At 43.8% G+C, this 23,855-nt stretch overlaps 1 protein-coding gene across 4 annotated transcripts in view; it reads left to right on the top strand.

The window, feature by feature from the left end:
• Positions 1-1,812: 1,812 nt before the first annotated feature.
• Positions 1,813-23,855, top strand: part of NET1 (neuroepithelial cell transforming 1) — a 66,935-nt gene continuing 44,892 nt past the window's right edge. For 2 of the 4 annotated variants that reach the window (XM_053405075.1, XM_053405074.1), the window contains exon 1: positions 1,813-2,138. In XM_053405075.1, coding sequence (XP_053261050.1) covers positions 1,915-2,138 — 224 coding nt within the window. In that variant the 5' untranslated portion in view covers positions 1,813-1,914. The remainder of the gene's footprint in view (positions 2,139-23,855) is intronic. The other 2 variants (XM_053405078.1, XM_053405077.1) reach the window with 1 other exon arrangement.

Here is a 23,855-nt window from a genome sequence, read left to right as displayed (position 1 = left end):
ATCATTTAAGGGACATCCATCAATAAGGGACAGCGGCGGGACATGGCACTGGAATAAGGGACTTTCCCTTCAAATAAGGGACACTTGACAGCTATGCCCCAGAGTCGGCCACGACTGCACCTAACGGTCAGGGGTCCCTTTACCTTTAAGCAATGTGCAAACCGCAATGCAGCCATACTCCAAAATTCACACTTTTTGGCAGTTCTCCAACCAAGTCATGTGTACTAAGATGCACATAGCAGAGTAAAGTGCGAGTATAAATGCACATGTTAGGGGAAATTGCTTGGCAAAAAAAAGTTAGGCAAAACTGGATATTGGGACTTAAAAAATAAATAAATCGCCAACTGGTGTGCAGATGTGGAGAACTGAATCTAAGCAGCGCCAGTTCTGCAAATCCAAGAGGTCAGATGGACATGTTATGGGCTAAGGCAAACTTGCAGGTGAACTGGTCCAAAATAGTAACACCTTGAACACTGCACATCTCTGAGCACTGGTTATATGCTGACAATAGATGCAATATATAATATTACATGCAACAGGAGAACTACGTACACCACCTTGGACTCCTTGGAGTAGAGGTGAAATATAAGTGTATTAATCAACTAACAGAATAAACTTGTCAGCAGGTTTATCCTAACAAAGGATTCCCTGGACCAGCATTCATTTCTTAGCTTTGAATAGTTCTATATTTTAGTCAAAACAAAAATTTTTTTTCCTTCCAGTAGCACCTTAAAGACCAACTAAGTTAGTTCTTGGTATGAGCTTTCGTGTGCATGCACACTTCTTCAGATACACTTTCTGTAACTGGATCTATATTTTAGGAGACATCTGAAGGCAGCCCTCTATAGAGAGGCTTTTTAAAGTTTAATTGTTGTGTGTTGAGTCAAAGGATTTTATATCTGTATTATTATTGTCTGTATTTGCATTAGGGTAAAGTAACTGCCTTTTGGTTCCAGAGGGTACAGCTACTATTGGTTCATTTAAGCTGCTGTATTTGGATCCTCTGTCTTATTGGTTTCCTCCAAAAGGCAGGACTGTGATTGCCTGATATTGTTCCCTCCAAAATGTATCCCTTCTAGCTAGTTCCCTGTCCCTATAAATGTAGCTCTCCCCTCCTCAGTTCTCAGTCTTGTTTGCTTTAATAAAGAAGTGTTACTACAGAACTGTCTCCAGCATATTATGTCAAGAGAGCTGAAATCACAAACCCCACGTCACAACATTAATGTTATAGTAAAACATTTTTTTATATATGCTGGAAGCCGCCTGGAGTGGCTGGGGTAACGCAGTCAGATGGGTGGGGTACAAATAAATAATAATTATTATTAATATTATTAGAGTAAACTGGATGCTAGTAGTGGAGATGGAAACCATGGATACTGCCATAATGGGAGCTGAATTCTCAAATGAGTTATTTTATGGAAAAAAATAAATGCACACAAAATATGTGTGTATTCTATTCTATTCTTTTTCTTTTTCTGATGATTTTAGCTGTGTTCTGGTCTTTTATCTGTAAGCCGCCTGACGTGCACAGATGCCTACATAATACACCATACTCGGGAGTAGACCCACTGAAACCCGTAGGCCTAATCCTACTCCTTCCACGTTCCCCGAGACGAGGCGATACGAGGAAGAGAGGCGGAAAACAAAACAAAACACCACCCTCATACTGTTGAAAAATAAATAATCCCCAAAGCGAGGAAGGCCTCAGGCCTGGCAGCTAGGCCTCTTTCCCCCCCTCGCGCCGTCTCCTAGCAACCGGCCGTCGGCGGCGCCGATTGGCCGGCGCGGCTCCCGCCGCCATTTTCAAACGGCTTTTTTTGTGCCGCGGCGGCCGGGCGGCCCTCCTCCCTCAGCCGCCGCCATTAACCATTCTCGTCCCGGGCTTCAGCGGAGGCGAGTCTGGTCTCGCCCGGCATGGAGAGCGGCCCCTTGGCTGAGAAGCCCCCTCTGAGGAGGAAGGGGAGGCGGCGGCAGCAGCAGCAGCAAGCGGCGAGGCCCGGCGCCGCGGGGGGAGCGCCTGTGAGGAGAAGCGACGGAGGCGCGCCTCTCTTCGAGACCCCCGGAGGGGCCCGGCAGGCCGCCTCCTCCTCCTTCTCCTCAGCCGCCGCCTCAGCCTCCTCCTCAGCTTCCTGCGGGCGGTAAGTGCCCCCTCGCATCCCCGCCCTGGGTCCTTAGGGTGAGGGGCGGGTGACGAAGAAATCCATGGTAATAGGAATAATAGTAATCGACGGGGGGCGGCATGAGGTGCTAGGGGTGTTGACCCCCTCCCCAATATTATTCGCTTCAAAAAGTGGGGAGGGGGCTGAAGGCTCTTACAGGGACGATCCGATTGCATCGTCACAGGGACGATCCGATTGCATCACCACCATTATTGATTACTATTGTACTATTGAACCCCAGGCCCAGTTTTCTCCCTGAAAAGGGGAGGGGGGTGGTCTGAGATAAAGCTGAGAACCTGCAGAGGGGTCCCCCCTCCCCCGCAGCACACCTGTTAAGGGGATGAGTCCAGTACAATCTGATTCGCATTCCTGTATGGAAGACAATCTTACTCAGCTACGAGTGATCGCCAAAGAAGATTACCATTATTATTATTATTATTATTATTAGTAGTAGTAGTAGTAGTAGTGTTATTGATGCCCAGCCCCAGCTTTCTACCTGTAAAGGGGATGGAGGGGGGTCTGAGATAAAGCTGATAACCTGCAGAGGGGTCTCCCCTCCCCCACGGCACACCTGTTAAATGGATGAGTCCAGTACAATTTATTTGCATTGCTGTATGGAAGACAATCTTACTCAGCTATGTGTGATCGCCAAAGAAGAAGATTACCATTATTATTATTTTTAGTAATATTAGTATTATTTATGCCCAGCCCCAGCTTTCTACCTGAAAAGGGGATGGAGGGAGTCTGAGATAAAGCTGAGAACCTGCAGAGGGGTCACCCATCCTCCATGACACACCTGGTAAAGGGATGAGTCCAGTACAATCTCATTCGCATTGCTGTATGCCATTATTATTATTATTATTAGTCGTAGTATTAGTGTTATTGATGCCCAGCCCCAGCTTTCTACCTGAAAAGGGGATGGAGGGGGGGTCTGAGATAAAGCTGAGAGCCTGCAGAGGGGTCTCCCCTCCCCAAGGCACACCTGTTAAAGGGATGAGTCCAGTACAATCTCATTCGCATTGCTGTATGCCATTATTATTATTATTAGTAGTAGTATTAGTAGTAGTGTTATTGATGCCCAGCCCCAGCTTTCTACCTGAAAAGGGGATAGAGGGGGGTCTGAGATGAAGCTGAGAACCTGCAGAGGGGTCCCCCCTCCCCCACGGCACACCTGTTAAAGGGATGAGTGCAATACAATTTTATTCGCATTGCTGTATGCCATTATTATTAGTAGTAGTATTACTGTTATTGATGCCCAGCCCCAGCTTTCTACCTGAAAAGGGGATGGAGGGGGGGGGGGTCTGAGATAAAGCTGAGAACCTGCAGAGGGGTCTCCCCTCCCCAAGGCACACCTGTTAAAGGGATGAGTCCAGTACAATTTATTCACATTGCTGTATAGAAGACAATCTTACTCAGCTACGAGTGATCGCCAAAGAAGATTATTATTATTATTATTATTATTATTATTAGTAGTAGTAGTAGTGTTATTGATGCCCAGACCCAGCTTTCTACCTGAAAAGGGGACGGAGGGAGTCTGAGATAAAGTGTGAGAACCTACAGCCCCCCCACTTGTTAAAGGGATGAGCCCCTATTCGTATTATATCCTTGTATCATCATGAGTCGAGTGCAAACTATTCTTATTGTGTTGTTGTATTGTTATTACCACCCTCCCCGCTGCCCTCATCTAAAAGGATTTTGAGCCCCCACTGCACTCAAATAAAAGAAAATGAATGGCGGGTGAAGAAGCAGAGCAAATGCGACAGTCCCCTATTGCACCACCCATAGCAGTATGGCAAAAATCCTAAAATCAGAGTGACGTAGCCAGCCAGCTCTTTTGTATATTTCATCCGGATTTTTGAAGTGGGCACTTGATATGTGATGTGTGTGGTTAAAAAAAAATAATGACACAGCAAGCATCCGTAAGAACACAAGAGCACTGCTGGATTACAGCCGAAATCCATCTCATTCTGCATCCTGTCACCCACAAAAACCAGCCAAATCTGTCCCATCCCACCCCTGGGAAGGTCAGAAAGAGGGCATAAACTCAATAGTATTGCTCCCCGGCAACTGGCAAAACTGCATGTTTATGCCCAAGGGACCTTTCCCGATGACACAGAAGCTGTTTATGCAGTGTGTTCAAGGTGCAAGTCTTTTCCCTGCCCCTCAAGATGTGTGCCCATTGAGGGGTAGTTAATGCCACAGAAGACAGAATCGGGATTCAAGATGACCTTAAGAGATTGCAGAACTGGGCCCAAGCTAACAAAATGAATTTCAGTAGGGACAAATGTAAGGCTCTACACTTAAGCAGGAAGAACCAGCTGCACAAATATAAGATAGGGGAAACCTGGCTTACCAGTACAGTGGTACCTCGGGTTAAGTACTTAATTTGTTCCGGAGGTCCATTCTTAACCTGAAACTGTTCTTAACCTGAAGCACCACTTTAGCTAATGGGGCCTCCTGCTGCCGCCGTGCCGCCGGAGCATGATTTCTGTTCTCATCCTGAAGCAAAGTTCTTAACCTGAAGCACTATTTCTGGGTTAGTGGAGTCTGTAACCTGAAGTGTATGTAACCTGAAGTGTATGTAACCCGAGGTACCACTGTACTATTGTTGTTATTACTATTAATTCAATTTATATACCACCCTTTATCAAAAGATCAGGGTGGTGTACAACATTAGAAACATATTGCACAATATCAATGATAAAATCATAATAAAAAGTAAAATAATAATAATAAGAGTCCTATCCCCAACACTTTTGCAGGCCATAGATTATTTAATAACCATAGGCCTGGGTAAAGAATAATTTTTTTGCCTGGTGTCTAAAGACATGTAATGATGCACCAGCTGAGCCTCTCTGGGGAGAGCATTCTACAGATGGTGAGCTATCACAGAAAAGAACTGTTTTCTTGTTGCCACCCTCTGAACCTCTCTGGGAGAGGGGATATAGAGAAGGGCCTCAGATGACGATTGCAGGGTCTGGGTCAGTTTGTATGGGGAGAGGCGGTCCTTAAGGTATTGAGGTCCTGAGCTGTGTAAGTACATTTATATGTGAAAAGGATCTGGAGATCTTAATGGACCATAAGCTTAATGTGAGTCAACAGGGTCATGCAGCATCACAAAAAGTGAATGCTATTCTAGGCTGCATCGACAGAAGTACACTGTCCAGATCAAGGGACACCACTCTATTCTGCCTTGGTCAGACCACACTTGGAATACTGGGTCCAGTTCTGGGTGCCGCAATTTAAGAAGGATATTGACAAGCAGGAATGTGTGCAGAGGAGGACGATCAAGATGATCAGGGTCTGGAAACCGAGCCTTATGTGGAAGAGTTGGGTGTATTTAGCCTGAAAAAGAAGAGTCAGAGGTGACATGAGAGCCATCTTCAGATTATCTGAAGGGCTGTCACATGGAAGATGGAGTGAAGTTGTTTTCAGCTGCTCCAGAGAGTCAAACCAATGGCTTCAGGTGACAAGAAAGGAGATTCTGACAACCATCAGGAAGAACTTTCTGACAGTAAGAGCTGTTTGATAGTGGAATGGACTACCATGGAAAGCTGTGGACTCTCCTTCCTTGGAGGTTTTTAAATGGAGGTTGGTTAGCCTTCTGTCAGGGATTCCTTAGCTGTGATTCCTGCATTACAGAGGGTTGGACTAGATGACCCTTGGGGGTCTCTTCCATCTCTGCAATTCTGTGATTCTATCAACGACCCAGGCAAGCGTCACTCACATTCCATTCAAATCAGTTCATTATTCACTTTTTGGATTTATATACTGCTTTTCTGCTCAGGCACGTCAGGCAGTTTTCAAGTTTAGCACAAAAATGGCTGCATTATATAAAACGAAGATTGACATTCCTCTCATTCTAACTGGGAGCTGATAGAATTTGCACTTGCTGCCCTGGGCTCCTTCTCTTCTCAGTTTAGGGAAGCTAGTTGTGTGGAACGATGCACAGGATACGTTTTTCTTGTAGACCTGATATTATGTCTAAATCCGACCTTAGGTCTGGTCTACCTATGCAGCAGAATGAGGTGGCAGAATCATGATAGGATAAAATAGACTGTGTAGTTGTAGATGAGGGAGTAATCAAGTAACAAGCAAACACACTAGCACACTAAGGATAAAAGTTCTAACCCAGCCTTCTCCCTGCTGTTGTGCTAGTTGTCTGCTAGTGGGGTGTTTTTTTATTTTTAAAACCAGGTCACATTCAAAATCTGACAACCTCCCCCTCCCCACAGCCTAAAATTGTGCAGTACATTCTACCACTGCTAACCTTGACCTCATAATGTTGCAACATGCAGATGAAGCCTTCAACATGCAACATTTCTTTTATTGCTAGATGGCCTTCTACTAGCCTTTTATTGTAACTCCAGTTAAAATTCAGCAACCAGCAACATACTTTTACTTATTTCAAGTAGGTCAAGTTTTCTTAAGGCATACAAGGACAAACAGGGTTGTTTTAAAGCGTTTCTGCCCTGGCCAAGATTGCTCCCATTGCACAGTACTTTATACCAATAGCTGGCTTAATGGAGGGTAAAAATTGAATTGATAGAGTTGGTCTCCATTATTGGAGCCAGTGATGGCTATGGCATCCTTTCTCTTGAATTCTTACGTACCTTTTCAGAGGTCCTGGGAAATTTTAAATCATGTGCATTAATTGGAAAGTGAGGAGAGCAGAAGCTCTCTAGGAGTTAAAGTGCAATGCAGGCTTCCCCTTAAATACAGAATGTGTGAGAGACAGGTGGAGATTCAGGTGCTGCCTCTAAGGTGAAGGAAGGTGCCCTCACTCCTGCCGTTCCTATTGAACGATTCCATGATGTAATAATAAAGGTTAGGGTATTCTCAACTTCACATAATATTTGGCCCCAATGAAATAGGCAGCCAGTTGACCAGCATCCCAGCCCTACTCTGCAGATGGAGTGCCAACTGGCAGTGTTGAAACATTTGTCATTACTAAAAGGTAGGTCAAAGCTGGTATAAAGTTATTTTACACCAATTCTGTATTAGCATTTACGAGTTGCAGTGCTTGTGTCCTCTTTGTGTAAGCTAGGAGAACATTAAAACCACTCATCCATTTTATAGCAGAACTATTCTAGGGTGAGAGAAAGTGACAAAACAGGTTTACCATTCTGCCAGCCACTTTTGGAGCAATCCTGTACAAGTTTACTAATGGCAGAATGTTTAAAGGTGGCTCACATATGTGTACCACATGTGCTTTACTTTCCAAATACATGGTACTGGGATTTTGAGTATCAGTCTGTGGAACCCTCAAAAACATGCATGCTTGAGTCTTACCCATTTTTCTGAATCCCAGGTTTAAAGTGAGTCAATATTAACTTTAAAATGAGGCTGGTTAGTTGGTTGTTGAAACATTGTAAGATGAAGCACTGTTCCAATAGCATATGGAAAAGAGTTGCCAGTGTCCAATCACTGCCCAGAACTCCACAATACAAATTTTATCATAATACAGTGGTACCTCGGGTTAAGTATTTAATTCGTTCCAGAGGTCCGTTCTTAACCTGAAACTGTTCTTAACCTGAAGCACCACTTTAGCTAATGGGGCCTCCTTCTGCTGCCGCGCTGCCGGAGCATGATTTCTGTTCTCATCCTGAAGCAAAGTTCTTAACCCAAGGTACTATTTCTGGGTTAGCAGAGTCTGTAACCTGAAGCGTCTGTAACCCGAGGTACCACTGTAATTCAGAGAGATTCAAACCAGTTGTAGGCCGCTTTGTAAATACACTTTGGGTATATGCTAAGAAATCAGCCCATCCCTTCAATTGCATTTTGAAATATCCAACTTTCTTCTTCTTCTTCTTCTTCTTCTTCTTCTTCTTCTTCTTCTTCTTCTTCTTCTTCTTCTTCTGTTTATCCCAACTGAATGTCTGTTCTAATGATGCAGAGATGTTTTTTATACACTCAGGCTCTCACATTGGGGCACTCCTTACAACCTCAAGCTCAAGGGCACAAAACTCCTTACATAAATTAACAAGGCAAGGCAGGGTGAGTGGGTGCAATTCTTCCCTTAAGGACATTTCATGCAACACAAAACGAGGCATGCTTAGTTGGAAGTATATGTCCCGTAGTATTCATTGGGGATTAGTCCCAGGAGCCTTAATTAGGGTGTAAAATTACAAAATATAGCTTTATTTAGCCCTTAAGTGCTCTGGGTGATTGTTTCAGCATAACTGATTTTGTTTTTATAGTCTGGACTTCCTTAGCTATTCAGTCTCTCCTACCTAATGTAAGGTGTATGGTGTGAAAATGACTTCCAACAGGAAAGCATGGGGTGCAAGTTGTTCTTTTTAGATCTAGGAAGTGAGGCCTGACAAGCAGACCTATGCGTTATAGGCTTAGATTTAACTAATCCTTGATGACTCTGTAAATACAGTTCTTGAGACATGTAACAGTGCCAGCCTATCTGTAGAGTGTTGACTGTAAGTCAGCTCCTGTCCACTAGATGCCAGTAGATGATAGTGATAATTATAGAGACTAGGCGCTGTAAAAATTAGCTGTAATGTTAGCAGCCCCTGCCTGCAGTTTGCAGTGTAAACTAGGTAAGGCAGACATGGTTTGGGAAGGCTGGATGCAGAACAAAGCAGAATTGGGTGCTGAACTCCTAAAAGATGGGAACTTGGGCCTTTTAAAAGGTTGTAGGATTCCCACACCTGTCACCCCTTACTATTCACCATGCTTCCTAGGAATGAGGGAGTCCAGCAACACCTTGAGGGCCACAGGTTTTCCACCTTTTGGCTAGTAAAAAGCAAAGGAGAGAAAATATACTAAAAACCACAAATTATTACAAGGAAAGTACTGTATTTTTCGCTCTATAAGACGCACCATACCACAAGACGCACCTAGTTTTTGGAGGAGGAAAACAAGAAGGAAAAAAAAATCAGAAGCCAGAACAGCAGGAGGGATCGCTGCGCAGCAAAAGCAGCAATCCCTCTTGCTGTTCTGGCTTCTGGGATAGCTGCGCAGCCTGCGTTTGCTCCATAAGACGCACACACATTTCCCCTTACTTTTTAGGAGGGAAAAAGTGAATCTTATAGAGCAAAAAATACGGTATGTCTTCTGATAGTAAGACTCCTGGGTACCTGTGGCCTGAACCACCAAGAACTATACTTCTTCCTTTAAAGTGTTGACAGCATTTCCCAGAAATGCAAGCTGTGATCTGAATGTCAAAGATTAGATGAGGGAAATACACTCAGATCACTCACAGAAAATATTACTATTAACAAACAGGTGTTCACACATGTTTGTGGATTTCAAAGGGAAATTCTGCTCTTTCCCCCAGCTAGCAGTAGTAGTTTTGGGTGACCATCTGCCCTAGGTTCTTTAGGTGAGATTCTTGCATGCTGTGGGTTGGGCTGGATGACCCTCAGGATCCCTTCAAACTCTACAATTCCATGATTCTGAGTGCAACATAACTATATATTGGGTTTGGTGTTTCTTGGTATTCTTGAGGTTGAATGCTTCCCTCTACACAATAAAAAAATAATCCCAACACTTTGGTTTTTGCCTGTAGTGTGATAGAGTGTCCTACCTCCTTTCTTGCTTTTTAAAGAAATTAAGTTCTGGGTGTGAGCTTTCCCTGCAGGTCTCAAGGGAACATGTACAGATGGGAGAGAAAAGTAAACAGATAATTGGGAAAAGGCTGCAACTCAGAGGCAAAGTACATACTTCGCTTATAAAAAGTGCCAGCTTCAATCCCTGGCATCTCTGGGGAGGACTGAGAGCGAGTTTACCAATCCATGTAGACAGCACTGAGCTAGATGCACCAAGGTAGATTCTGAATCTATACTATAGCAAATACTTTCCTTTCAGTTTCTCTTTTCTTTTTACTCTATGGTTCATAATACAGCATAACAATGAAACACAGGAATGGGTTGATTGGTGGTGGGAGCCAGGAGTAGAAAGTGAAAGGAAAAGCTTTGTCAGCGTGATTTGCAAGCCATCCAGAACAAGTGAAATTAACAAGGCTTCCCCCGTATGGCTATGACTGATGATGCAAGCGGGGAACGAAGAGCAAGCTCCATGCTTTCCAGGAAGCCATGTGGACTTCATGAATACAAATGATGATTCCAAACAGTGCATCAGATTTTACCGTTGATGCTGATTTTGTAATGTTCCCCATCAGGGAATTCCCCCCCCCCCGGCCCAAAAGCTTGTCATTGCTGGAAAAGCCAGCCAGCCATTGCTTAGAGGCAAACTATACAGTGGTACCTTGGGTTACATATGCTTCAGGTTACAGACTCTGTTAACCCAGAAATAGTGCTTCAGGTTAAGCACTTTGCTTCAGGGTGAGAACAGAAATCATGCTCCGGCGGCGCGGTGGCAGCAGGAGGCCCCATTAGCTAAAGTGGTGCTTCAGGTTAAGAACAGTTTCAGGTTAAGAACGGACCTCCGGAACGAATTAAGTACTTAACCCGAGGTACCACTGTACCTCAGGTTAAGAACTTTGCTTCAGGATGAGAACAGAAATTGTGCGGCAGCGGCAGCAGGAGGCCCCATTAGCTAAAGTGGTACCTCAGGTTAAGAACAGTTTCAGGTTAAGAACGGACCTCCAGAACGAATTAAGTTCTTAACCAGAGGCACCACTGTATTTTGTTCTATCTTAGTCTGAAAGGATGTGTTTTGTTGCTGTTTCTTTCCCCCTCTTATCAGAAAAGGCCCCATCTTTTTAGTTACTGGCATTAGAATTAATCAGTTAAACATATCATTTTATATTGCACATCTTTTTCCAGTTCTTAAAGGGAATGCCACTAAATCTGATTATGGCATGTATCTTAACATGCTGTATATGCATGAGCACAGGGTGGCGCAAATGATGCTGCTTTTGTATTTTAACCAACTTGGTCCTTGTACGGAGCTGCTTTTGGTCAGTGTTGTGGAAAACAGCATATTTTGTTCTGTATGGAAAGTCTTTCAGTTTTCAGTAGCTAGAACAATGTGTTTGCAAAGGTTGTTCTGTGTTTGGCTGTACAATATTTTTTCTTCCTGACCACAGGCCATTTCCCTTTTGAATAGAAAAGTGTGCATTCTTCCCTCCCTAGCTTCTCCCCTATAGTAAAAGTTTCTTGACATGTTATTCGGAAGCTTCAACCTAAGCTACACCAAACAGGTTGTGTTGCAGCAATATTTCTGCATCTGTTTCAGAACAGAAAAGTTTTTATAGTGCAATCTTATGTATGGTTACCTGGAAATGAATCGCACTGTGTTGAGTGGCGATTATTCTCTGATAGTATGCTTGGGTTGCAGCCACAGAATACCATATTTTTGGCTCTATAAGACTCACTTTTTCCCTGCTAAAAAGTAAGGGGAAATGTGTGCGCGTCTTATGGAGCGAATGCAGGCTGTGCAGTTATCCCAGAAGCCAGAACAGCAAGAGGGATTGCTGCTTTCGCTGCGCAGCGATCCCTCTTGCTGTTCTGGCTTCTGAGATTCAGAATATTTTTTTTTCTTGTTTTCCTCCTCCAAAAACTAGGTGCGTCTTGTGGTCTGGTGCGTCTTATAGAGCAAAAAATACGGCACTTGAATTGTTCACTCTCACAACAATCTATTGTTGAGGACTGTTATTTTAGTAGACTTGCAAGTAACATGAAAACAGTGAATTGTGCAGATGGTTATGCTGGGGTTGTGTTTAACTGGATTGCGTTGGTTTAATAAACCTGAGGGTATGTTGGGGGGTGGGAAGCACCATGCACTCTTAATGTATTGTAAAGCTGCAAGCTATTTTCTGTAATGTGTTCCGATTGAAATAAATGCCCTTCTTCCTTCTCTTCTAATCCCAAAGTGTTTAGAAGATACTTTGCACATCAACATAACTCAGGATACTTCAGTCAATAGAGTTTCAATTTCATTGTTCTGTATGGGACAATGACAATAAAGATATCGTATATCTAAGGGTCATGGGTTTGAGCCCCACGTTGGGCAAAAGATTCCTATATTTCAGGGGCTGGACTAGATGACCCTTGCAGTCCCTTCCGATTCTACCATTCTATGGTTCCAAGCGCATGGAAAACAGCTCCTTCACAATTGACTTAATAAGCAGCGTTCTTGCACACTACGGAATGTAGGTTCATCTTGTCCTTGATCCGCACACAGTGTAGAAACAGGGATTACTATTCCTTGGGAAGGCCACAGTACCATCAGGTTGGTGTTTACATGAAAATGCAATCTGGCTGCTTGGTCAGAGAATAACACATCTCTTTGTGTAGATTAACTCAAAACCGGAGGCCTGCTTTTACCACTTTTGTTGGCTTTAATAAAATGCACATGCAAACTTTTTTGTTTATGGCCATGCCAAAAGGCACCACAATTCATAAATGGATACAAAGTGATGCCCAATGTATATGGGAATATGAAAGGGAATACTGTATGCTATAACTTTGACTTGAAACACTGTTGACCTGCATGATGTTCTCTCACCCACCCCCCTAAGAACAACATAACTTCTTGGATATACATCTAATATACTACATATCAAATAGTAAAACAAACCTTTCTGAATGTGCACAATTACACCTGTACAACTATCCTTTCACCAGAGATTTTGATGTGGCATGAAAAAGGAAATGAAGGAAGAGACTAAAATAGTCAGGGTTATGCAAGTTCAGAAACTACCCTTTTTTCTTACAGAAGGAAATTAGCAAGCTGGCTATGGTGAAAGGGTGTCTATGCCTCAAATCAGCTCTTAAAATGTTAAAGGGGAGAGGCTGTGGTAATGAAGCAGGATGGGTGGGACAATGGGATGTGGTTGCTAGCTTTTCAGTCATCTCATCTAGCTATGTGTTTTACAAGCAGGGTGATATGCAGGAATTAGCAGGAGGAGCTATGCATGGCAAAGTGACCTACATTATCACTTGCTAGGTGCTCCATAGTAAGCTGCATCTAAAGGCTTGCTTATTTATTTAGCAGAGAATTGACACCCTGCATTTCCTCATTTGGGTCCCAAAGTGACTGCAGTTGAGACAGGAACTGGAATAAGGGAAGCCTATTACCAGCTCTTCATGCTATTCAATTTCAAAATGAGCTACTGGAGATGAGGCACAGAACTTCCTCATCTTCGGTTTTGGCTGCTCCCTTTCAAACTTCTATCTTCAAACACAAATTTAGTGTCTCATGCCGCACTAGATCTTACAGCTCTGTTGTCCCAGGCATGAAGTGCTTTGAAAAGCTGGTACGAAATTATGTCATTGCCTGCCTACCAGAGGGACTGGACACATTCCAATTTGCTTATAAAACGAAAAGATCGACAGAGGACGCTGTGGCGATTGCCCTCCATGCCGTCCTTGCCCATTTGGAGCAGCGGGGGGGTTATGCCAGACTGCTTTTTTTAGATTTCAGCTCGGCATTTAATACCATTCTACCACAACGTCTGATGTCTAAACTGGAAGATCTGGGGCTTCCGTTATCACTTTGTGGGTGGATATTGGACTTTTTGTCAGACCACCCCCAGAGGGTTCGGTTGGGCCCTTATACCTCTAATATGCTTAAGACTAACACAGGAACACCACAGGGATGCATACTCAGTCCGCTCCTTTATATTCTCTACACGTACGATTGTGTCGCTGCTCACCCTAGTAATAGGGTTGTCAAATTTGCAGATGACACAACCGTGATTGGGCTCATCCCTGAAAGGGAGGGTGAAACGGATTATAGAGATGAGGTGGAGCGGCTGACAGAGTGGTGCAGAGCTAACAACTTGCTCATAAATACAAGGAAGACAAAGGAGCTTGTGGTGGACTTCAGGAGACAGAAGAGCAATGTCCAGCCACTTTTGATTGATGGGGTCTGTGTGGAGAGGGTAACAACGTTCAGATTTTTGGGCATTGAATTACAAGAGGATCTGTCCTGGAGTGTCAACACAAGGGGGCTTGTGAAGAAGATGCAGCAGAGACTGTACTTTTTGAGAATTCTAAGGAAAAAACATCTTCCGCAGAAACTGCTGCTTGCCTTCTATCACTGTGCCATTGAGAGCGTGCTCACTTATGGCTTATGTGTGTGGTACGGAAGCTGTACTACCCAGGACAGGATGGGGTTGTGCAGAGTTGTTAAGGCAGCAGAGAGCATTGTTGGCTGCCCACTCTCCACCTTAGAGCAGATTTATGCCACAAGGTGCCATAGGAAGGCACTGGACGTAGTAAAAGATCCATCGCATCCTGGTCACTGTCTCTTCGAGCTCCTGCCGTCGGGACGGAGATACAGGACGATGAAGACAAGAACGAGCCGTCTTAAGAGCAGCTTCTTCTCCAGAGCGATCTCGGCCCTGAATGGGAAGCCTGGACTTTGAAAGTCATCTAATCTTCCTTGCTGTATTATACTGTATTGTTTTAATTAGTGTTTTTATGGAGCAGTCAAGTAATTTCGTTGTCCCCGAGAGGGGGCAATGACAATAAAGATATTATTATTATTATTATTATTATTATTATTATTATTATTATTATTTATTTTAATTTTCTTATTACCATAAGTTGCAGTTTAACATTAAAGCCTCTTCATGGTCCTAATACAGTTGTTTGGTAAAAAGGAAAAATTATTTCTGACTCAACCTGTCAATGGCTGAGGAGGGTATCTGCACAAAGGCCAACGGCAAAATGCTAGGTATGAGAAAAGACTGTTGGGTAAGGGGAGAAATTAGGTGCTGAACATTTGGCTTTTTTACTGCTCCATTAAAAAAGATGGCTTGTTTGAAATTTGATAGCCAATTCAGCACGCCTGTTTACTGATGCTGTATTGTTTTTAATATTCGGTTGGAAGCCACCCAGAGTGGCTGGGGAAACCCAGCCAGATGGATGGGGTATAAATAATAAATTATTATTATTACTTGACCACAAATCCTTGTGCAGACCAAAAGTTGTGGGCTTTGTGTCTTTAGCAATTTGCAAACTACCTGGTTGTTGGTTAAGAAGAGAGGGTGGAGACATACAGTAGACACAGATATGGCTGTTCTTTTATAAGCACTGTGGACCTTTAAAATGAAGGATCCATGAATATAGCTTGGCCACCCCCACACAATGGTGTTTGGTTTTTTTTAAGGTTTGCTAAATGATATAGGCATTACTCCTAGCAGACCCAGCCCAGTTGTGTTCACCCCCCAAGCTGCCTGTCTCTGCTGCCTCAGCCTTTTCCTGGAAGACTCCTTTTGCTCTTGCAGTTCCCACTTATCTCTGCTAAATGCCTAGTATTTGTCTTGCTCCTGCTTTTCTCCTCTGTCCCACTCAGATCTGAATACTTCTGAAATTATTTCTCTTCTCTGACCCGAAAGTTTATTTCTTGGCTATTCCAATATGCCAGTAAATGGTAAAAAGAGGTAAAGGACCCCTGGATGGTTAAGACCAGCCCAAGGCGACTATGGGGTACTTTAAAGGCTCGACCAGTTTCTATTTGCCCTCTTTCTTTCATAGAATCATAGAGTTGGAAGAGACCACAAGGGCCATCGAGTCCAACCCCCTGCCAAGCAGGAAACACCACCAGAGCACTCCTGACATATGGTTGTCAAGCCTCTGCTTAAAGACCTCTAAAGAAGGAGACTCCACCACACTCCTTGGCAGCAAATTCCACTGTCGAACAGCTCTTACTGCTTCTTTCTTGTAGTTTGGAACCATTGCTCCGTGTCCGCTTCTCTGGAGCAGCAGAAAACAACCTTTCTCCCTCCTCTATGTGACATCCTTTTATATATTTGAACATGGCTATCATATCACCCCTTAACCTCCTCTTCTCCAGGCTAAACATGCCCAGCTCCCTTAGCCGTTCCTCATAAGGCATCGTTTCCAGGCCTTTGACCATTTTGGTTGCCCTCCTCTGGACACGTTCCAGTTTGTCAGTGTCCTTCTTGAACTGTGGTGCCCAGAACTGGACACAGTACTCCAGGTGAGGTCTGACCAGAGCAGAATACAGTGGCACTATTACTTCCCTTGATCTAGATGCTATACTCCTATTGATGCAGCCCAGAATTGCATTGGCTTTTTTAGCTGCCGCGTCACACTGTTGGCTCATGTCAAGTTTGTGGTCAACCAAGACTCCTAGATCCTTTTCACATGTACTGCTCTCAAGCCAGGTGTCACCCATCTTGTATTTGTGCCTCTCATTTTTTTTTGCCCAAGTGCAGTACTTTACATTTCTCCCTGTTAAAATTCATCTTGTTTCTTTTGGCCCAGTTCTCTAATCTGTCTCTAATCTTTCAGGCCTGTACATTCTGCAAACAAGATATATTTTAGGCTCATGTGCTTGAACTCATTGTCTACAGATCATCATCTGAGGCTTTTCTTCATGTGCCCCCCCAAGAGGTCTGGACAGTGGAAACATGAGAAAATACATTTTCTGCGGTGGCTCCCCATTTATGGACTGCTCTCCCCATGGAGGCTCGCCTGGTGCCTTCATTACATATCTTTAGGAGTTAGATGAAAGTGTTTCTCTATAACTAGGCCCTTTAGCTGGTTAAAAGTTCTATGGCCTTTTAAATGTGTTTGGGGGGCTGCTATTGATTTTTTTTAATTATTATGTATTTTGTGTTCTCATTCTGCATTTTTATGTTGTAAATCACCCTGTGATCTTCAGGGTGGTACTACTACTACTACTAATTCATTAATTTGCTCTCTGTTTCCAAGCTCTCAGTCTCCCCCTCTCTCCCACCTGCTTGCCCTGAGCACAAACTCTTTCTATTTCTCTGTGCGGCTTTTCCCAGTCAAACACAACTGCTGCCCCACAACTGCCTCCTTTTAAGTACCGTATGTAAACTGGTTATGACTATCCTTTTGATGGTCAGCTTCCATCTCATCATATGAGTGAACACTCCATAACTTTGCAATGTCTAGAAAGGATTGGCAATATGTTCCTAACAACAGTGGACAAAGTTTAGCCTATTATGTATGGATTTATTTCCCAAAGATAAAAATATGGAAACTTGTTTACTGTACAGAATACAGTTGATCTCTTTGCATCCATCCCCTATATAGTGGTACCTCGGGTTAAGAACTTAATTCATTCTGGAGGTCCGTTCTTAACCTGAAACTGTTCTTAACCTGAAGCACCACTTTAGCTAATGGGGCCGCTGTGCCGCTGCCGCGCGATTTCTGTTCTCATCCTGAAGCAAAGTTCTTAACCTGAGGTACTATTTCTGGGTTAGCGGAGTCTGTAACCTGAAGCGTAACCTGAAGTGTCTGTAACCCGAGGTACCACTGTCTATTCCAGTAACTAAAAGTATAGCCGAAATCTTGCTGCTATTCATTGCAAACACCGCTTGAAAATAAAGGAATACTTGTCTCATAAACAAGGTGATCATCTAAAATAAGTAGCTAACGGAAAACAGTGTCTTAATCATGGGAAATGTGTTTTGTGACAAATCTCATGCCACGACTTCTGCTGATCCTATTTGGGCATAATTTCCCACAAGAACTTAAAATGTCTCTTGAACTTCACCCCCACCCCACAACTGGCAATTCTTTTGAGCTGGCATAATCTGCGAGTGGGGTTTTTGTTCATGGATTTGGCCCAGTGCCTTTATTTGATCTCTGCTGTTCGTCTGTGGGAGCACTTGAAATAGGTAGGAAAAAATGTGCATCAAGTTCAGCTAGCCTTAGAATTGGCCTCTTGCCTGCTAACTGGAAACATGCTATTAGTCTGGAATTCTATTCTAGTCTATTAAGTAAGCTGGAAAGCTTACTTAAAAAGGAGGCAGAGCAAATCCCGAGGGGCTGGTGGGTGGCAGCAAGGAATCGTGGGCTGTGCCACGGTCCACGTGGAAACAACGTGGTGTGCGTCTTTCTGCAGGAATGAGTACAGCACAATCTGCCCTTTCCCATCAACGCTGTTGTTTGCTGTTCTGCTTTGGAATTAGAGTTCACTTTTATCCTTGAGCATTGGCCATATATAAATCCTATTTATCGCTGAGGCTGTAACTGCTGCTTAGTGCTAGGTCTTGGGTTTTGTTGGTCCTAACTGTCTACCTTCATTTTTCAGTTGTGTGCCCAGGCTTGCTTGCTTTTTTTTTTTAAGAGTAGGAGGCAAGAGATAACATGTCCTAACTGATAAGCCAGCACCAACAGAGTGTGGTGGACTTGGACCTGTGAAGTCTTGTGGTGTGTTCTGCTGTTGACTCACTAGATGTCTTTGATTCCGTTGCAGTTTCTCTGCTTGCTTCCCTATCTGTAAAATGGGGATAACTGGGAACAGAGCCGGGAGTGTTTTTGGACTCTTGGAGATTTGATGCAGGCTACAAAGTATCTGATATTTCTCCCAAACTTGGTTTGTTTTCCTATCTGGTTTAGAGGTATCACTGTGAGGGGTATTCAGCATAATCCTACTCAGAGTAATCCTACTGAAGTTAATGGGCATGACTAACTTGATTTATTTATTTAAATGGGTCTACTCAGAGTAGGATGCAGTTGGATACAGCCCCATGGATTTGCATGTCTGCTCCCCATTCCAAAACCTGTACAAGAGGATTTCCCAAGTTTTTTTTTTGGGGGGGGGGACTGTTAGCACTGCCCTCATGCCACAATATTAATAATAATTAATAATTAATAATTAATAATTAATTTATACCCCGTCCATCTGGCTGGGTTTCCACAGCCACTCTGGGCGGCTTCCAACTGAATATTAAAAACAATACAGTATCAGACATTAAAAACTTCCCTAAACAGTTGTCTTTTAAAAGTAAAATAGTTGTTTATTGCCTTGACATCTGCTGGGAGGGCATTCCACAGGGCAGGCATCACTACCAAGAAGGCCCTCTGCCTGGTTCCCTGTAACCTTACAGCGAGGGAACCGCCAGAAGGCCCTCGGCGCTGGATCTCAGTGTCCGGGTAGAATGATGGGGGTGGAGACGCTCCTTCAGGTATACTGGACCGAGGCCATTTAGGGCTTTAAAGGTCAGCACCAACACTTTGAATTGTGCTCGGAAACGTAGGCATATGCATGTACCACACAGCTACTCATGTGCTCCACTTACTACTCATACCCATGTGCCACAATTAGGTTTGAATAAAGCTGCCTTCGACTCAAATAGAAAGGTCCTTTGAAGTCTGATTTCAGTGCATGGGGTGGGTGCAGGTGGGAGACAGGATGGGACCAGGGAAGTCCTCTGTGGATGTACTCAGAATTAAGTCTTGCAGAGGTCACGCTGTCATAACACTTTGCCCAGAATATCTTTTGAGTACATTTTGTGGTTTGAAATAGTATGCTGGACTCTGGCACTGTGAGAACCTTAAGCCACTGAAGCAGACATCTCCAAGCAAGTGCCTGCTTACAGTTGTCTGAGCAGGACTGTAATATTGCGGCTCTGCAAATAAAGCTATAAGGTATAGGCTTCCCTACCTGCTCATATTCTACCCAGAGATTCAAATGAGTGACTCTCTGCAAGCTTGGAATGTTGTCCAGAGTTAATTTCCTTTGCAGAGTAGCTTGGCCCGAACCTATTACAGGTTGCTAGGCAGTTGACTTGGACCAGAAGTCCCATGGGAGGAAAATCCGGAGAGAACATGAAAGGAAGGTCCTTTGCCAATATAGGAAGTCTGCTGTTGGGAGATAGTGGAGGAGTTAAATGGTGACTTCGGTGTTGATGCATGCATGCTGCCGTGATGATGTGGGAAGCATGCCAGATCACCACTGCCCATCATATAAATTACTCGTGGATAATGACACTTCGTTAATATTCTCTGATTAGTTCAGCTGTGTTGCTTCACCTTTTCAAGCTGGACAAAGAAGTTGAGGGCAAATGTTCTTAGAAGTCTGTCCCACTGCGCCATGGGACTTGTTCAAAAGCTGGTGTGTTTATGATTACAGCCATTGTTTTCGCTATTTAAAAGGAGGTGGGGGAAGCACATGCACAATATTGCTGAAACCTGTCTGAGGTGTCTAAAGCCACTTTCCCCAGAAACCCCAAAGGATATGAAAAGATCAAAGTAGTGGCTGCTGTAGACTGTCTGAAAAGTACAAGAAGTCCTGAAATCAACAGTAGCAGTCTGTGTCCGATCCACTTGGTTTCAGTGGTCAGATATTGTTTTGCACACAGACCCACCCACCAATTGCTATTTAAACTTTTCTACCCAGTTGTGCCACTTTTATGGTTTTGCTGCATTAGAAGCAGCCACTAGAATTGCTAATTGATTCAGAGTTGCAGATTGCCAAATAGTGGCTCAGCCAGAGTGTTTTGGGAGTTGCTTCTCTCGAAGGGTAGAATTTCTGCTTAGATTTGAGATTTCTACCTTTCCCACTCCTAAGGATTTAAGAATTTTAACATTATGTTTACTGTATGTGAAAAGCTATATACAGTATATATATTTTAAGAAACAACAAAAGTAGGGTAACAGTATAAGCTATGTGCAGTGGGGTTTACTTTTCAGTAAACATGTAGAATTGTGGCTTTAAAAGATGTAAACTAGATACAAATACATTGGGCTGAAAGAACTCGCTTTCCAACCTAGGAGTTAAAAATGCTCACTCGGTTTCTGCCTTGTTTACAACTGTTAGTTAGAGGGTGCTGAAGGTTATTTCCTTGTTGTAATTGTAAATTGTCATTAGCATAATCTAGCTGCCTGAAAATGCATTATTTAATATGCATTTAATATCACTGAATAGAGCTGTGCGCCAGTGTTTTAAAACTGGAAAAACAAAGCTGGTTAGAAGCCAAAGAGGAAGGAAATAGAGAATTGCTACCCAATTTATTTTGGACATTGAAGGGTGTTTTAAAGTTAACAGGGCTACTAGATTAAACTCTCTGGACAAACCCTCAAACAGAACAGCTACCAAAGTTTGGTAGAATATGCTGATGGAATCTTTTGAGACTTGCAGTAATTTAGGTGACTTGGAGGAGGAGAAGCTGGACTGGAAGATATACTGCTACCTAAGGGGAGTATCAAGGGACGCGGGTGGCGCTGTAGGTAAAAGCCTCAGTGCCTAGGGCTTGCCGATCGAAAGGTCGGCGGTTCGAATCCCCGTGGCGGGGTGCGCTCCCGCTGCTCGGTCCCAGCGCCTGCCAACCTAGCAGTTCGAAAGCACCCCCGGGTGCAAGTAGATAAATAGGGACCGCTTACTGGCGGGAAGGTAAACGGCGTTTCCGTGTGCTGCGCTGGCTCGCCAGATGCAGCTTTGTCACGCTGGCCACGTGACCCGGAAGTGTCTCCAGGCAGCGCTGGCCCCCGGCCTCTTGAGTGAGATGGGCGCACAACCCCAGAGTCTGTCAAGACTGGCCCGTACGGGCAGGGGTACCTTTACCTTTACCTTTAAGGGGAGTATCTATGTCTCTCGTCTAATAGTGTTAGGTATCCGGACTGTAATGTTCAGGCTGAATGGACCAGTGTGTGTTGCTCAAGCAAGGAATGAAGAAGAAAACTTAGTTCTGTTGAATTATAAGGCATTCATATTTAGTTTTTAGTAATATGCAGATTTATTAAAATTGATCCATCTGTTTTAAAGGCAGATGACTGATGCATAACTAAAAATGTTTTGAATACCTGACAGCTCTGCTATTATTTTTTTTACATCTGCATCTTTTGGGACCTTCAAAGGGTCCTCTTATCTATATTTTGGGAAGAATCCCAGCTTATTGTTCTGTTTGATGTTCCCAGCATGCTTCCTCCACAACATAGATTGACAAGATATGCATATAGTGGGGATGGGTAGCAGGCTTTCCTTTCAGTTAAGCAGGCAGAACAGGAAACCTACCACAAGGGTCCAGTATATTTGGCTGAAGGGAAACACTCTTGTTTTTCCTTCTTCAGTTTACCTCCCTTGGTGCAGATTAATTCTGGAAGGAGAGAGGGTGGGGAAGGTTAAGCAAACAAGCTGAGCTTCCAGCCAGGCAGCCAAAAGGAACTTGCTGTCAAAGCATCTTTGGAGAGGCAAAGCAGAAATTAGAAAAAGAACCAGATGGCATAAACATTGAGATATGCTGGCCAGACTCCTGGCTGCTTGCAAAGCAAAGGCACCATCCAACCTCAACAGGAGAATATCCTGTTCTGTTCTATCCAAGTGGATGGCGTGCACTGCTGCTCCATGACGGATTTGCCAATGACAGGATTCAGTTCGCTGCGTTACCCTACCTACCCATGGTCTGCTGGATGAGACCAAATGTGGATAAGGGAGACCTCATACCACTGCACTTGTGCAAGTTGTGACTATGGAGCAAGACACCCACAATTTATTAACATATTTATATTTATTTCAACAGCTTGTCTATCGCTTAATCACAGTTGTCTCTAGGTGATGTACAGGAGGCTAAAGATGAGTTAAAACAATAAAATCAGATCCCAATTAAAAGCTTGCTGGATTAAAGAAGTCTTCAGTAAGTGCCAGAAGTTCAACAGGGAAGGGGGCCTGTCTTACTTCAATTGGAAGTGAGTTCCATAAAATTGGGCCCACAATGGCTCTTGCTTGGAAATAATAATAATAATAATAATAATAATAATAATAATAATAATAATAAAATATTTATATCCCGCCCTCCCCAGCCGAAGCTGGGCTCAGAGCGGCTAACAACAAGTAATTTCGTTGTCCCCGAGAGGGGGCAATGACAAGAAAGATATTATTATTATTATTATTTTAACAGTAAAATAATACAGCATTCTAAAATCAATTCATTACAAAATCAGTTCAAATCAAATTAATGGCAACCATTGGGCTAGAGTTCTGTGAAGAATTACCAAAGGAGGGGGTCAGGCTGTTCCTTGGCCAAAGGCCTGGTGGAACAGCTTTGTCTTGCAGGCTCTGTGGAAAGATGTCAATTCCCGCAGGGCCCTAGTCTCTTGTGACAGAGCATTCCACCAGATGGGAGCCACAGCCGAAAAAGCCCTGGCTCTGGTTGAGGCCAGCCTAAGCTCCCTGTGGCCTGGGACCTCCAAGATGTTTTTGTTTGAAGACCGTAAGGTCCTCCATGGGTCATACCAGGAGAGGCGGTCCCATAGGTACGAGGGTCCTAGGCCATATAGGGCTTTAAAGATTAAAACCAGCACCTTAAACCTGATCCTGTACTCCACCGGGGGCCAGTGCATCTGTACATCTGAGCCACAGGGGACCACTAACAGTGACTCCCCTGAAGACAGCTGGGTTTGAGCACAGAATATAAGGGATCAGGTGTTCCATGAGGTGTCCTGGACCCAAGTTGCTTAAGAACCTTGGAAAGACACTTGGAAAATAGTAGGGCTTCCTAGGGATGACTTAGACATGGTATGTGTTTTGTATGCAAAATGTCCCAGCTGGTAGAGATCTCTGTGGAACCCTGGAGAGCTGCTACCAATCAATGTAAACAGTATTGAGCTAGGCGGAGCAATAACTCGGGAAGCTGCCTTGTATTATGTTCCTAGGGATGAAAACCTGTCTCACCTCCAAATGGGAGGAGAGGCTAGGATGATGGTAACTGCAAATTATGGCTGGCTGAATAGTGTATTCCAGGACGGTCTTAAGAACAACTCGTCTGTGCAATTGAGAGATGTAAAAGTTATCCAGTTCCTCCACACCAGTTTGGAGGTCAGTGACTCCAACAATTTTTCTGCGGGGCGGGGGGGGGGTGAGCAACTGACAAATTAGCATATTGATATAGACAAATGGAGAGGCTCAGAAGCTTCCTGTCAAATCCCAGAGTGACTGCAGCTATTTGCTGGAGGAAGTCGTGCCATTGTTCTGTCTTCCTCAAGTAAATATTTAAGAGTTTCTAGTATGCTCAAATGGCTTGTCAAATAGCACCAAAGAGCTCTGAGCATC

Source organism: Podarcis raffonei, chromosome 10, assembly GCF_027172205.1.
Source record: "Podarcis raffonei isolate rPodRaf1 chromosome 10, rPodRaf1.pri, whole genome shotgun sequence".
In the NCBI taxonomy this organism is placed as follows: domain Eukaryota; kingdom Metazoa; phylum Chordata; class Lepidosauria; order Squamata; family Lacertidae; genus Podarcis; species Podarcis raffonei.
This window is presented reverse-complemented; position numbering and strand designations above follow the sequence as displayed.